General features: G+C 48.5%; 1 protein-coding gene across 1 annotated transcript in view; it reads left to right on the top strand.

The window, feature by feature from the left end:
• The window catches only part of LOC130537244 (E3 ubiquitin-protein ligase Jade-2-like), a 43,799-nt gene that overhangs the window by 23,603 nt on the left and 3,693 nt on the right, over positions 1-16,503 (top strand). Inside the window, exons 4-6 of the mRNA XM_057053909.1 lie at positions 1,068-1,225; positions 14,967-15,109; positions 16,119-16,330. Of these exons, the coding sequence (XP_056909889.1) occupies positions 1,068-1,225; positions 14,967-15,109; positions 16,119-16,330 (513 nt within the window). The remainder of the gene's footprint in view (positions 1-1,067; positions 1,226-14,966; positions 15,110-16,118; positions 16,331-16,503) is intronic.

Raw genomic sequence — 16,503 nt, 5'->3', positions numbered from 1 at the left:
TTGGGAAACAGTCCAGTGATGGTCAGAAGTCCGGAGGCTGCATTTTAAATGGTCTTTCAATAAAAAGTCACTGAAAACAGGCACCTCATCCTCCTGCTTTCATACCTTTTTTAGCATCTCTCTTTTCTACTTTTCCTCCCCCCTCAGTTGCTTTTATTTCTCTAATCTTTGGTCATTTGTCTTCTCTTTATCCCTGCTCCCATTGTGGACCTCTACCCACCCCTCAGCAGAGTTAAACCTCCCGCTTCGCTCCCTCATTTCCTCTTCTTGTCCCCCTTCATTAGCAGGCAAACAGAATTGCTTTTCAAATGGCAACATTATTGAGACACCTCTGTGTTTCTGTCTGATATTGAGCGTGGGGTAATTGTCTCTGCAGCTGTAGTTCTATACTTATTGTTGTGTATTAGACATGCTTACATAGTAAACTGCTCCCTGGCAGTATTTAATATCCATTTTCTAGACACAGTCTAGTCTCAGGAGGAGGAAGGAGCACCTTAGAGGCCCAGCACAGGTTCTGGAAGGGATGTTGTGGACACGTGGTTGATTAGCTTGTTTGGATGTTGCTGAGGAAGGTGGACACCTAATTATCATGTTTTTGTATGTGCAGGTGCTCAGGCTCAGGTAGCTGTGTGCATCAAAGAGAGTTTAAAACCTATGAAGACCATGTCCCCATCCATTTCCTGTTTCACTATTGGGTTCAAGCATCTTATTTTTCATTACATCAAGTGTTTGTGTCTGAGCGCAAAGGGAGATGTTCCAATTGCTCCCTCACCTGCGGCCACGCCTGGTCTGAATCTCTATAATCCTCCTGCACATGTGACATTAACCTTCCAAGTGCATCTACAAACACTAATGGTTACCGTGACTACTCATCCTTTCCACCTCATCTGTCAGGAGCCGCTTCCGTTTGATCTTGACCTCCTTTCCCTCGTTTGCATCTCTTCCTCGCAGGAATAGCTCTGATGAAATGAAGCAACGGAGAGAAAACAATACTAAAGGATCCCCTGCTGAGAGAGACGCACATATGCTCTTCGTGCTGTTCTTCTCACGCTGTGTTCTCCGCGCAGGTGTTCCGCACCGATTTCATCACGGCCATGAAGCTGCCGGACTCGGCGCAGTTGGGACTGGACGACTTCTACGTGCTGTCGGACCCCTGGAGGCAAGAGTGGGAGAAAGGGGTTCAGGTTCCTGCCAGCCTGGAGGCCATACCGGAGCCTGTGGTCAGGTAGGAACACTTCCTGTGTGTGTGTGTGTGTGTGTGTGTGTGTGTGTGTGTGTGTGTGTGTGTGTGTGTGTGTGTGTGTGTGTGTGTGTGTGTGTGTGTGTGTGTGTGTGTGTGTGATATTTCCTTGCTCATTCACAGATGTGTGCATGCATCCGTATCACTCTGCACATTAGGCCAGAGTTGTTAAATTCCTTTTCTCCAGAAAATTGTTGCAACTGGCGAGACTGCAGCTGGTTCACACCCCCGTCTTGTTTGTTTGGTATTCTAGGAACTAATAAAAATGCTCAGACTGCTGGGTAATGTGTGTGTGTGGGTGTGGGTGTGGGTGTGTGGCCTCCTTGTATGGCACAAAAGCACAGACACAGAAGGAGGAAGTAAGACTCACCCCAAATGTGTTTCAAACACACCAACAGCTGCTTTTTTTGGTTGGATTTTATTTCTGCTTTCTTTTTTTTTCAGTGTTTAGAGATTGAAACCCTTTTTCCTTCTGATTTCTATTAAAGTTAAAGAGTGTGGCGAAGGTTTCAGCAGCTTCAGCAGCGTCCCTCTGTAACAAAGATAAATGTGTCATCTGCAGTTCAGCAGAGTAAACAAAGAAGAAAGACGGATGGAATTCTTCGATGCTTTGATGGGGCGAAAGATAACGGCGAATGATAGCAGCTGGGAGCGTCTCTAGTCTAGCTTCTTTATGATCTATAGTGGGATTCAAAAGCAAAACCACAGCTCACTGTTTACTCTGGCTAATAGCTCCATATTTCAAACCCAGTGTGACACTATCAGAGCAAATCAGACTGAAGAACGTCTTCAGGCAGCAAGATGGATAAAGTGATCGGCAGAGGAGGAGCAATGGCAACGACAGATAAGGAGACAGATGAATGGGGGATTACACGTTATCTAATATGTGCTGAAATGATGCAGAGATACAGTTCGCTGAAGTGACGGAGGGGGATGGATAGATAAGGGTAATAGGAGAGGAGAGGAGGGGAGGGGAGAGGAGGAGAGGAGGGAAGGAGAGGAGGAGGAGAGGAGGGGAGGGAGAGGAGGGGAGAGAGAGGGAAGGAGGGGAGGAGAGGAGGAGAGGAGAGGGAGAGGAGAGGAGGAGGAGAGGAGGAGAGGAGAGGAGGGAGAGGAGAGGAAGGAGAGGAGAGGGGGAGAGGAGAGGAGAGGAGAGGAAGGAGAGGAGAGGGGAGGGGAGAGGAGAGGGAAGGAGGGGAGGAGAGGAGAGGAGAGGAGGGAAGGAGAGGAGAGAGGAAGGGAGGAGAGGAGAGGAGGAGGAGAGGAGGGGAGAGGAGAGGGAAGGAGGGGAGGAGAGGAGAGAGGAAGGGAGAGGAGAGGAAGGGAGGAGAGGAGAGGGAAGGAGAGGAGAGGAGAGGAATGGAAGAGAGGAGAGGTCTGATGACAGCTCCTGTTTGAGCGTTTGGTTCCTCTCACCTCTGTACTGAGGCTGCTCTCTCGCTCTCTCTCTCTCTCGCTCTCTCTCTCGCTCTCTCTTTCTCTCGCTCTCTCTCTCTCTCTCTCTCTCTCTCTCACCCCCCAGTGACTGTAGTCAGATTAGGTGGATCCCCCTGAGTTCCAGGAACCAGACACCAGCTTTCAGTTATTTTCTTCTTATTTATTAGTAGCTGTTTTATACACAAGCGGGATTCTTTCTCCCCATCCTCTCTTATTTGTACTCCAGTCGAGCCCCGGGGCACAGGGATCCTTTTTTTTATTTTAACTTTTCTTTTTTTATGAATAATGATATCATCTTCCAAAAATTGTTGGAGAGGAAAAAGGCTGCGGGCCCTGTCTGGCTCTGACGACGCTCGCCTTCCACAGTCATCTCCAGCTCCCCTCGGACCGCGTTTGGCTGCAGCTGCGTGATTTTCACAAATCTGCCGCGCGGAGGTCGATAGGGTTTGATCGCCGGGCTCTCCGGAGGCTCCGCTCCCGTAAACGCGGGAGGAGAAGAGCAGGAATGGCGAGGAGGTGTTCTCCTCTCTGTCTTCAAGTCCTTTCCCCTGAATCACCCCTTCTCTCGTCCCTCATTTGGCTCCTTCTCTGTTTAACTTTCCCTTTCCTCCGCTCCCGTACCTCCGCACGGTTCTGTCTGAGTGGAAGTAATTAGCTGTTGCGTAACGCGGCTATGTGCAGACGGTGAACGGGGCTTTGGCAGCGGCGTGACAGCCCGTCCCCAGTGAGAGCTCAGAGCCAGAGAGGGAAAATAATTACATATACACACACCAAAAGATCTGCATCCCTTCACAAAATGAACCCGTTCAGATCGCTGTTATTTCAGTTTGGGTTTTTCCTGCTTTGTTCTGGAGGGCGAGTCGGTGAACGCCAACCTGTCGTGGCGGCCACACTGTCACGGGGTCGGACTTAGAACCAGGACTTTAAATTAAATGAGGTGGACTGGTAACCGGTCCAGGATGTCTTCCTGCCTCTCACCTAGTGACCACTGGGATAGACTCCAGTATCCTGCTGGGAGAGACCCAGTAGGGGCAACAAAGAGAACATGGAGGGGGGGATTATATCATGCAACTGTTTTTAAAGGTCATTTTGGGCCACCTTCACCTTGAAGCTTATATAAAGTAGATCAGGAATCACCGTTGTCATTGTTATTTTATATTTCCGGGTGAAAAGAGGAAAGAAACCAGCGTTCGCTGTGTATCACGTGATCCTGACGATCCCAAGGCTGATTTAAAAAGCCTTTCTAGTGGCCAGAAGGGCGACGACACAAGTCAGGCTCCTCGCTGTGTTTTTAAAACTTCAACATTTGCATAAGTAGCTTTTTGTTTCCTTGGTATGATGATGCATCGCCTTTACTGGTCAGAGCTCCCGGTAGCCTCACGTTAACCATCCCCAACAGGCGTTTTTAGCTGCCTGCTCCGCCAACACATTAATAACAGCTCGCTTTGCTTTAATTAGCCCACATGTTGCTAAATGTGTGTGCCGTGCCTACATCTTTCTTCATAGCAGTATGTACACAACAACATCTGGATCTCCTGTCCTTTTTTTTTTTCATTTGTTTTTTTCCAATCCAGCATTTCGTGAGATAATAAGATGACTAAGTTCTGTATCATCGGCTGCCTGCACAAAAGGTCAGCCGGTGCACGTGGAGGAATCACTAATAAATGCTAATCACTGCCGCTCAAAGGGAACACAGGCTGATTTTTTAACTGTTAGCTCCCAGTATTTGTGTTGGACGGCCTCGGTGGCGCAATGTCCTGCCAGAATTAGCCAACAATGCTAAGAGATGCACTCCTTTGTTCATTTTTATCGCACTCATAACTGGAGTCAAGATAAGCCTGGTCCCGCTCAAGGTTTCTTCCTATTAAGAGGTTGCTTGTTGGGTGGATCAGCTTCTGGGGAATCGGGAAAGCCCCTAGAGACACTGTTGACGGTAACAGCTGCTATATAAAGAGTTCAAGTTTAATGAAATTTGGAATTCATCTGAAACTGCTTTTGTCGAAAATAAAGAGGCCCTTGTGTTGGTTTGTCTAAACACCAGGTTTTCCTGGTACATGAGTAAGTTTGAGATTAGAAAAGTTCAAAGTATAGAAACGTGGAAAATGTTCCTCATAATGTTTTGCTAAACATCGCCAGGGCAACGCTGTTAGCAGAGCAACACAAGACACAGAATGAATCAACGAACCCTTTCATATCAGGGAAATTATTGATTTACTGCTTAGCCAAAAAAAAAGTCCGGCGGTTTCAGTACAATTACCACTCATCGAATCCTTCCAGTCCCTGCGTGACACGATGCCTCGACAAACCAGAGGTGACCTGGTGCGAGGGACTGGCAGCGTTGGTTGGCTAACAGACCCGTTAGCAGCAACACCCCCCCCCCCCCAGCTCTAGTATGAGGGGTCACTGGGTGTACTCCAGACCACAGGCTGATTCGGTTGCTTTTGGCTGGACGCTGCGGCGAACATGAGAACTCTGTTTCGTCATAAAGTATGGGCTTGGGGGCCAAATTGGCCCTTCTGCCTGCGTTTGGTCCGTCCTGACATGACAAATCTAATAACATGTTATCGTGTGAAGTAGCTTTTGATCCCTTCCCTCGGAGAAAGAGATTAACAAACTTCCCAATGAGGCTGGAAAGGAACCATATTGCAAAAGAAATCAGCGTAATGCTTTAATACTGGATCCTGAAGGAGTTGGACACAAGTTTCCCCTCCGTTAATGGAGACTAAGCTTTCTGATTGAGTTGTGCTGGACGGGCTCCTTGACGGACGGCTGTACCGACTTATTGAATAAATGGCTGACTTGCTGGCTGCCTCTTTGGCCGCCCTGTTTACCCTCCGACCGCATTGCTCCTTTCTGCCAGGGCCAGATGACTTGTCAAATCTTTTGCTGATCACACCGCGTTTATTTCTGCTCGATGATGTGAGCGGGGCCGCCGCTCGCCGCGTCTGACGGGTGACCCGCCGTGCACGGCCTCCCGCCAGAGGACTCTTGGTTCAACGAGGACACGTACAAACGGTCAAAGGATGAAATTCTCAGGCCTCTCATCAGCCAGGTATGCGACTGAGTCACCGGGACCTTTATAATAAGAGACAAGCTGCCTTATTTACAGGCTGCGTTTGGGGGTGGTCCAGCTTTGACCGCCCTTTTTGGACAAAAGACCATTATCCCGCCAAAAAATAAATGAGAATGGGAGGACGGGGACATGCTCTTCACTGACCACATCCCATGGTCAGCGGCTGCACTGGCTGGCCGACCTCACAAAAATGTCAAACCAGGCAGAACTGTCGGGGCGGTTGAAGGACTGGTCGGCTGCCCAGACCAAGCGGGTTTTCCTGTTCCAGGCCCAGACGGGTTGCAGTGGAACCTGGTCGCCTCCGGAGGTGTTGGGAGGGTGGCGGTGACCTGGGAACTCTGACCACTTCACCCTAGCCCCCTGCCCCACCCCCCATATCGCTGCCCGTTCCCAAACCTCCTTCTGTGGTGCAACGTTGATAATTCCTATTCTGTTGCTGTCATTTCTTTATCCGGAACCCAACTGTGTGTTTGAGTCGAGAGTATCAGACGCACAGTTAATGTATGCAGGCAGTCGCACCTCTGGTGTTTTGTTCTTGTTTTTTTTTTTGCTGGCATGTTTACGCCTCTCTCGGGAATTTTGCTCACATCCTCGCTCTCTCGGCTGCCGGATGTTGACGTGTGAACGCACGTGTGCTCGCGCCTCGACGCCCTCCTCAGCAGAACTACCCCCTCCCTTTCCAGAGGTTCCTCTGCGGTAGATGAAAGCGCTTTGATTTCAACATCTGGAGCGAGCTGTCCACCTTTTACCCAGCTGGCACCGTCTGCCAGCCGTGCACGGAACAGATGAAGGCTCCTCTTTGTGTTCTCTGTTCTTCTCGGTCAGCGCACGTCAGCTCGGTAGCTCCACACGGGAGATCCCCGGTTACCAGTTTCACTTGAGTCCAGCGCCACCTGTTTATTCCCGATGTGTTGGAAACCCAATCTGACCCAGAGGATCTGGAGCTTTGATCCACAACACCAATACCTAGCAAAAGGAACTAACCTGCTAGCTAAGTTGTTTGTGATCTCATAGGCCAACCAGGAAAAGGTGCTAATGACCTGCAAGGCGCCGTACATCCACCGTTTGTAGTAGAATTGCGGTGTAGAAGAAATAATTCCATGTTCCTCTTGTGTCTGGATACTGGGAAGTTCCTAACTGGAAGCTGTGGTGGCTCCCGCTCAAACGGAGCCTGTGCGCTCACGTAAATCACACCTCATTTTAAGGCGCTAACGGCAGCTGCGTGGGATTTTTAAGGCTCCAACAGCAACAAAACCAGTAAAAGGAATGAGACTTTTTTTTCTTTTTTTTTTGGCGCGATTGCTCTTTACATTCAGGATCTGGAGCCTTGGGCCGCACCTGTGGAATGTTTTTCTGTGCGGTTTCCAGCCAGCAGTGTTTGTGTCATTGTGTCCCGCAGCATGTGTGGAGCAGCCGCTGTCGTCTGAAGGGCTGGAGGTGGTGGTGGCGGCGGTGGTGCTGGTGGGCTGGGTTTGAAGTGCTGGTGGGCTTACTGGAAGTGTGTCAGACAGGAGAGGAATGCAGGAAGTGTGTGTGTGTGTGGGAGGGAGGGAAGGGGGGCTGATGTGTACATACTGTACCCGTCTCTCTGCCCCCTCTTGTCTCCATTTCAAAGCCCACCAGGGTTTCCCACAGTGACACTGGGCTGGCCTCTGCGCCCAGACTGGGCAGCATTTTTCAGAATATAAGTAACTCCGTGTTGTAAACACTTAAGCCTTGAATAAATAGAGCCCGGTTTTCCCATGACAACGCTGCCTGACTTCAGAAAACCCCCCAGTGTCATCTTTGCTGTCGTTCCAGAGGAAATTGGTTTCACGGCGACGGCTAGAAAAGGACCACTGACAATAACAAACTGTATACGTAAACATCCTGGGCCCCCCGGGTCTGGTTTGGGAAATAAAGAGGAAAACAGTGAGTGATGTTGTTGCATTTGTGCTACTAAAAGCACCCCCCCACGGATCAGATCTGCTTCCTTGACATCTAAAGTATCATCAGGAGACAAGTCTCTATTCACAATAGCATCAAAGGCATCAAAGCACTATCAGCTAATTAACAGACTTTTTTTTTTTTTCAATCCCCTTTTCGGAATCCATCATTATCATTGGACAATATTATTATCTGCAAGGAGGCGTGAAAAGAGGCGAGAAAAACACATTTGAAACTGAGGATTCAGCATTTGTATTGTCAAAGGTGCTTAAATAGGATGTTTCTCCTGCCAGTGTTGTAACTAGTTAGAGGAGGCTAGTCATACCGAAGCCCTAAGAAGACCCAAAAGTTAGCATTAGCATTGCAGGTGCTTAGATACAGCAAATTCAGCTATGCTAAGAAGCTAGCTTGCTGTTACAAGATCGTTATTGTTTATGATGTTCCATAAAAAAGGGAAGAAAACCAAGTACGTGGTTCACTTTGTGCTTTTGTCAGTAAGAGAAATCAAATATCTGAGACCAGCTGGAATGTTCTGACTTGTTGAAAGCTGCGAGTCTAAACCTTGAGAGGGTGATATTATCTCCGCCGCTGTTGGAGGGCACGGAGAAGCGGCCGTTACTCCAGAGGTCGCATCGACTCCGTTTAAAATCCACCAGCTCGCGTCTTTGAAGAGAATCTCTCGGGTTTCGTCCGATATTCTGCGTCGCAGCCGGCAGCAATTTCATCTTCCGTTTCCATATGCACGCCACGCTTCCCAGTTAAGTTCATCGCCCCTCCGTCCAGGTGTGTGTGCCTGTTTTATGTGTGTGTTGCTAACCTGGCTGCTGCCCCACAGACGCAGGGGAATGATGGCTGACATTGAAACAAAAGCCATTAAATTAATGGACTCAGGTGCTGAAACGGATCTCATATTTGACCTTTTTTCTCCCTCACAAGGGTGATCAACCCCCTGCATCTGAAATATCACTTGTTTTTTGTTTGTATCAGCTGAAATGTCGAACAGATATTTGCACCAATCTGTGCAGGATTGTGGCTGCCGTGTTAGCATAAGCGCTCGCAACCATCGGAATCTGGGTTCCTCCAGGCAAGGATAACTTTTATTTGTTAAGATGGGAAACGGAGAGAGAGAGAAGGAAATAACACCGGTCTCAGCGGGTATTAAACCCAGGATATCACAGCCACACAGATTTAGTGAAATTGTATTCACCCGCAATCCTTTTGGAATGAAACAGTGTAGCTGATGGATGTGGAGACAACAGAGGTGATGAAAACGCAGCTGTGTGTGTATGTGTGTGTGTGTGTGTGTGTGTGTGTGTGTGTAAGCCTCTGACAAAATGTAATCTGCACCAGTGAGCTTCAGAAAGGGTTCGGATGCATGTACGTACACACGCGCACGCTAGCAGCGCGCACGTAATAAATAGTTTTTGTTCCCGGATAAAAGTGACTCATTCTTACCCAGCAACAGGTGAAAGGCACACACACACACACACACACACACACACACACACACACACACACACACACACGACTGCTCATATTTATTTCCTTTCAGGCTTCAGTTCTGCTTCTTTATCTCTCCATCACACAACCTTTCCCTCCCCCTTTTCTCTCTCATCCCTCCTTCCTTCGTGTTTTAAGAGACCTTTTTAAAACCTCCCACTTGCTCTGATCCGTCATGCAAATACACAGAAGCGAAACACCCGCTGCTCCCCCCCCAAACACGCACACACATGTTCTTCTACCTCTGTGAGGACTTTCACTGGCATAACGCGTTCCCCAGCTGTAAAGCGTCAAAGACAATTCTTTTTATAGGTTTTTTCCAAAAGAATGTACTTTCACGAAATGTTCCGACGCCCACGCCGTGCCGCCATCTTTAACGACGCTGACCTTTAATTGGTTTCAAATTACAGCGTCGAGGACCCCTGAAGAGGGTTGCGTAATCGTTCACGAAGAGGCATTCGTGTTTGTGTCTAAAAGGAAATTGTGGCACATTTGGGCGACGTTTCTCTGCGTCCTCGCTGTCGAAACTGCTGCGGTTTAGCACTGATGTAACGGCATGAAGGAGCAAATTCAGTCTTTACACAGTCGAGGGTGAATCCACATGTTCCACTGCTCGCTCCAATTAAAGTCTGCAGGCTGCATTCAGATTGGAAATTGTCTTTAGTGTAGTTAAATGAACTCTTATCTACAGAGAAGACCTGCTAAAATGGTGGTCCCTGCCCTGCTCCGGGAGTCAGCTGACATCCATCATGGCTGTGAATGTACTAATGCGTTTCAGTATGTCAGGCTTTATTTTAGTCTCTACAAGTGAAGCCGCTCTTGTTCCAACAGAGGCGTAACGTGATAATGTAATTTCCTTCTGAAGCTTCCAGCCGCTTTTATTCACGTATACGCACATGCTTGGAAGGATCATAAAGCGGCTCTGAAGCACTTTCTATGAATGTGCCGGGATACGCGTCCCGGCCAGAACGTACGTCGGCTGGATTACTCAAACGAGTCAGACCCTGGGGAGGGAGGGAGAGCTCCTGATGCAGAGGGAGGGCAGGCACAGGCTACAACATCTGCATTTACCACAGGCTACATCCAATATATAGTTTATAAGATGGATGTTTTTGGATGGTCTTAACCACCCCCCCGTCTGTCTGTCTGTCTGTCTCTGAGTTAACTGGGTGGAAAATATGAATGAAAACATCACCCCGGCTGATCTGACTGGTTTTTGCTGTAGGCACAAACACACTACCCCCCCCCCCCATTACACATTTGCAGAGTTTTGAGGTTGGAGGGGGGAGGAAGAGAGACGGAGAGAGGGAGGATGGGGCTGGCGAGGGGGTTTTGTTGCAGTGCTTCTTTTTTTAACTGTTTACAGAGGAACTATTTGACGTGGGAGCGCAGGGGGAGAGGGAAAGCAAACAGCGTGACACACTGAAAGCCATGTGCACCCTTCTGTGGATGAGTCGTGTTTATTTGGGATTTGGGGATTCGGGAGGTGGATTTTGTGTGTCTGGGCTTTGGAAAATGAGAAAGTATTGATTGATTGTGTGTGTGTGTGTGTGTGTGTGTGTGTGTGTGTGTGTGTGTGTGTGTGTGTGTGAGAGAGAGAAAGAAAGAGAGTGAGAGTGGGGCATTTTAGAGAAGTGCTGTTACAATTGTCATGTCCTTGACAATGTGTTTGCAAAATAGCCTCTGAATCCCTGACCTTCAAAATAATAATAATAACACACACACACAAACAGACAGACAGACACACATACACACACACACACACACACACCTGGAGTCACTGATTCTGTTAAACTTTGACATTATTATTTAACGGTAAAGCTCAACATAGACAGCAACAAACTACAGAGCTGCTCCTGAAGACAAAGCCTTTCTTCATGATTCCTTTGCTGCATCTGCAGCGTATCGATATCTGCTTCTGCTTAAATGGAATCGTTAGAAGTCGACGTTTGAAGAGAATCCTGCTCTTCGCTGCATGTCAGCAATGACCTCGAGGATCTCCATTTGACCTCGGTGCACCTTTTAGGCCTTTAGGCACAAAAATTACGGCAAATAAAGGGATTTAAACTGCTACGTTTTCTGTCCCGTCCCAGCTTCTGTTGTTATCCCCGAGAAATACCAAAAAGCTGCCGATACCCCAAGTGCTGCCCCCTTGTGGCACAGGAGCGGATGACACCTGCAGGTATCACAGACGTAAACATGTTTAACCCCTACGCGTGTCAGAAAGAGCAGCCACTAAACGCACACGCCTGCAGGCATCAGTATGACTCACTGGTCCCACTGATCAATGGAAAACTACCCACTGGTCTGCCGCTGTGTGCGTGCGCGTGCACGTGCGCGTGTGTGTTCCTGTTGATGTTGTTAGTGGAGAGGAAAAGCTATAAGCAGAGGCCATCAAGTTGAAGGTCCTCTTGCTACTGTACGTTCCCCAGAATTCTTTTTAAAAGATGTGCAGACACACACTCACACACACAGTCACACACACACACACCACACACACACACACACACACACACACACACACACAGATGCCCTTGGACCCAGTGGTGGGTACCCATTACTGCGTCCTATTGGAGGCTCGCCTGATTCTCCTGCAGCATTTTTTTTGCGGAGGGGATAAAGGATAAGGGGCTGTTGGCACAATGTGGCGTGAGAAGAATGGGGGGATTACAAGAAGAAAAGGGAATTGCTGCTTTTCTCAGCCGTGCTGTGACAGTGCGGCATTTTGGGAGCGAGATTAGCGCACGCGGGCACGCTCACGCGCACGCGGGCGATGGCATGTCCGAATTCAGAGGGATTCTGCGCTCTACAAACCTGTTGGTTCGGCTTCCAAAAAGAAAAGAAACCCCCCATTTTGTTAATTTCTCGAAGGCGTCACACCTCGTCTCACAGCCCTGGTGTGTTTCACGTCTGATTTTCCACCTGCACTCCCTCGCCGCGTGTTTCCGGCCTCATTTGGAAGGACTTCCTGCTCTTTATGAGCGATCTGTCGCAGGCCGCGGGCTGTAAAACCTCGATGTGTCCTGCGTGGGCAGAGCCGAGCCGCTGTCGCTCAGGCCGCAGTGGAAACGTCTTATGCAAACATCCACTTCATCCCTCTCTGAGGGAGGATCTTTTTTTTTATTGCCATTTTATGAGAAGAAGTGAAGTGTGTGGCTTTAAAGCTCTGTTCTGGTTGCGCATGCTTGGAGATGTATTTCCACAATCCGCACGCTCGGTTATTTTTGCATTTGTAGCTGTCCGACTGTTTTCTTTTCAGTTTAACGTGTCTGGATTAGAAGTATCGTCTGACTCTGCCTTCGCTTCGCAATAACACAGTAAATATTTTACATTTACAAACGACCATCTGCTCACCTCCTGCTACTCTTCCCATAACGGGGGTGACGGAGGCCAACAGCCCTTTAATATAAATCAGTGGCGTTATCCTGCACATGTTAAGATTGGCTCCTTTTCTGCTAACATTTCCAAGAACTTTTCAAAGTCCTGGAAAATTCATCGCTGATGTTTGGGCGACATAAATCTGCAGCTGCTTTGCTTCTTCAGCTTTTCATGAATTTGTCACGGCGTCCAACGTTTAGCTCCGCCCACCTGTCGGTTATTCTTTCGCGGCTGCGTCCGTTTGGAGTCCCAAATTTCTGGGCCAGCTCAAAGGACCCCGGACCTCATCGTCCAGCCACATCTGGTATCTTCTCGTTCCTTTTGCCCCATCAATGTTGGGAGCTTTTGGAGTGTGAGCGAGTGGAGAAAGAGGTCTCTCTGGTGCGACAGAGTCCCAATAAACACAAAACAAACAGAAGACATCAAACTGGAGCTAAAGGTCTGCTGTATCTCTGGGTTCATCTCGAGCGGCACAGAAAGCCATAAAATCGGTCTCACGGAGGGGCCTAAACGTCTCCTGTATTGACAGATGACGGCGCACTTTATCTCTGCCTTTGTCATTTAGATAAAGCCTGGACAAACACACATTGTGCATGTGGGCTTGTTTACCCCACTTATATAAGGTGTGTCTATGTGGAGGATACGTGATCCCTATCAGAGGAAGAACACATTGTGCTCTGAGTCACACGCCGCTGGATGAGCTGACGTTGTTCAGGAACAAAAACCTCTTTTCTCGTCCCATTGCTGGTTTGCCGAACCAGAACGCCACCTTAAATGTCAGCCCAGCATAGGACGCTTTGAAACAGTGGCACTCATTTATTTTAATCCCCATGTTGCCATTTTAACGCGACCCGCCACCGAGGCAAGACTCAGAGGCCTGGAGGTAATAAGATCCTGCTAGCAGAGGGGAAGCTAGCCACCATGCTAACTCCAGCAGCACAGAAGGGTGCCGATCACAAATGACTGACAATTAAGGGGACCTGAATGACTTTTTGTTCCTACGTGTCGTTTCTGTACTCTGTAGTTTTAAGGGTAGTTGGACACGTTCAGACTCCCGCAGGGTTTTATTCAGGTTTAACTTGAGAGGATCTTCTAAAGAACTAAGGTGTTTACCTGCCGACTAGGGACCGTCTCCTTTTAGTTGACATTTTGCAAAGTGAACACAATAATCAGGAAATGGTTTTTCCGGCCTTTCGTTTACCATAAACAAACCTTTTCACAAAACCAGCTCCGTCCTTCCGTGATGCTGCCCTGCGCGCTGTAATGTGACACCCAAGTTCATTTTCCAGTTACATAACAGAAGCGGCTCAGCCTCTGCTGCCTGACAGCGTGCGGCTCCCCACCATCTTTGTCTTTCATTCTTTCCCCTTCCTGCCCGGCTGCACCTGTCTGTCCAGCGTCAGGCATCAACTTCCTGCCATTTTGACCCGGGGAGGGACACAGACCTGTTGATTCAGGTGCAAAGGTCGCCCACGTTTACGTTTACAACATGCAAAATTATTCAAAGCTGCAGCCGATCCGGCGAGTCATCAGTTTAATGATGCTTTTGCTTCCACGGCAACCCGTTAAACATCGTTAAAGTGAAGATTTTTAGGCCGATATTGGCGATGAGGACGGCGTTGACTGCTTGTTTATGCCAGTGGCAGGGACAGAAAACGACCCGATTGTGTTGTTTTGCTCGCCGGGGCGCTTTGGCCTTCCGGGAAAGGTCACCAAATGTGTGTCATCATGTCATCGATGGCTCTGCCTCTGGTGGAGCGTGTGTGTGAATGCACATTTGCCTTTTAAAAAAAAAAATCACGACATGCGCGACATTCTCTTTCGACTATCCTGATGTTTTATTGCAGCGTAAGAGAAGACAGACTGTTTTGATTGCTTTTTTCTGTGTGTGTGTGTGTGTGTGTGTGTGTGTGTGTGTGTGTGTGTGGTGTGTGTGTGTGTGTGTGTGTGTGTGTGTGTGTGTTGGTCCCCAACCTACTGTAGATTTCTGGCTTCATCTGTATTTTACCCATTCAGCCAAGTGTAATAATGAGAAAAACCTTTAATTAACGGTTTAATATGAGTCAGTGGTGTGGTTCTTGCTGTGCCTCTTCGTCTACAAAGGTCCGGTTCCAACCTTTTTTAGCTGCGTTCCAACGTTTCGCACCTGTTCTACATCGAGCGGCTCCTTCGAAGGCGCCTCCTCTCTGTTCTCTCCCTTTGTTTTGCGTTTACCTTTGCTCACGTCTGCTGTTTATTGTGGCCCTGGCGTGAGCGGAGGCGACTTCAATCCTCTGCAGAAGCTGCAGAACTGACAATAAAGTGAAGCTTGAATGTTCTAATATTTGAGCTGGCTGGACGCTAAAGCTAAAGCACAATAAAGGTCTCGTGATCGTGTTACCAGATGATGAAACTCGCGTGTTTTCTCTCCAGATTGTTGCCAGAGTCGAGGAGTCAAGCCGACAGCAGGCCGCAGAGGGCGTGCGGCGCCCGGCCTTCTCACTTCTGCTGCTACGACCTGGACGATCTGGACGTCGCCTGGCTGGAGCTGGTTAACCACGAGTTCAGGCGGATGGGTGAGTCCGGGTCCTCCGGTGTCCTCTCTAAAAATGAAAAAGCAGCTTTGTAGTTTTAGAAATAAACCCCATAAATCCAGTGCACAAACCACGGCGAAGAGTCCTGCCTCTGACTTGGATTTATTTCCTTTAATCTGATTCCTCTCGCCTCCCCTCCGTTACCATTAAGTGGTTTATCCGTCATCGCTGCTGCTTTAATTTTGTGGTCATTTTCTATTTCCTCTGCCGCGCTTCAGCCTCCATTTCACCGTGGCGATAAAGGCTGAACCCGAGCATCTTTCGCATCTTCATCATTTTATTCTCTATCTGATGTGCTCCTTTCAGATAAAGCTGGGTAATTGTGTTTAGGAGCGGCTGCCGGGGTATAAGACCTTATTTCCTGGATGCATCAGCCTTATTTCAGCTCACACAGGCTCTTCCACCACCGCTGTTGCTTCTGCTGCAGCTGCTTTCAAAACCAGTTTGCACTTCCTGTATGTTGTATTCACCAGTTTGAAAAATAAGTGCAAAGGAATTAGGTCTAAATTAGGAAATTCGGATTTATGAATGGATTTTCACCGATTTTCAAGAGCACAAATTGCTGATGTGAATGCTAGTTAGCTATGCTACGTTCTGGGTTGTTGATGTTTAATCCATGGAGCAGTGAGGTGCTGCAGGTTGGTGGTGCATCACAGGTTCCTCACGTGCAGCAGGTTTAATTTGCTGCTCGTTTGAACGTGTCACTAAAGGCCGTCCTGCATTTCCCAGCTGTGCTTCATCCTTTCCGTTAACTGTTAGCCAACCTTGGAACAAAAGATAACTTTGAGCTGCAAATGAAAATCGGTTTGCAAGAAGGATCTTTTGGCTGGTTTAATCTTTATTTAAACTTTGATCGAGTCTCTGTTTAGTTCCAGGCAACTAATTCTTATCAAATTCCAGCTTTCTTCCAACATAAATGCACACCGACTTCCTCACCGAACCAGATGTTTTCACTAAACTAAATCCAGCTCCTGTGTTATTTCGTTATCAGCGCTCCCGGAGCTGGACGAGCTGACCATGGAGTACGTTCTGGTGGAGCTGGAGAGCATGTGCGAGGAGAAGATGCGGCAGGCCATCGAGACGGAGGAGGGCCTGGGCATCGAGTACGACGAGGACGTGGTGTGCGACGTCTGCCGCTCGCCCGAGGGGGAGGACGGCAACGAGATGGTGTTCTGCGACAAATGCAACGTCTGCGTCCATCAGGTCAGGAACGGACACGGCTGCGCTGCCTTCGTGGGCCTGTGGGAAAAATGAGTGTCGGCGGTTAAAAGTGGACCCACAATGTGTACAAACCAAAGAGGAGGGTCAGAGATGATCCCATTGCCTGCCTACGTGACACTGCAGCATTTAGATTTAATTAGAGGCCGCGAAGCGAA

Source organism: Takifugu flavidus, chromosome 14 (genome assembly GCF_003711565.1).
Source record: "Takifugu flavidus isolate HTHZ2018 chromosome 14, ASM371156v2, whole genome shotgun sequence".
NCBI classification, from domain to species: Eukaryota; Metazoa; Chordata; class Actinopteri; order Tetraodontiformes; family Tetraodontidae; genus Takifugu; species Takifugu flavidus.
The sequence above is the reverse complement of the archived record's forward strand: the minus strand, read 5'-3'. Positions and strand labels throughout refer to the sequence as shown.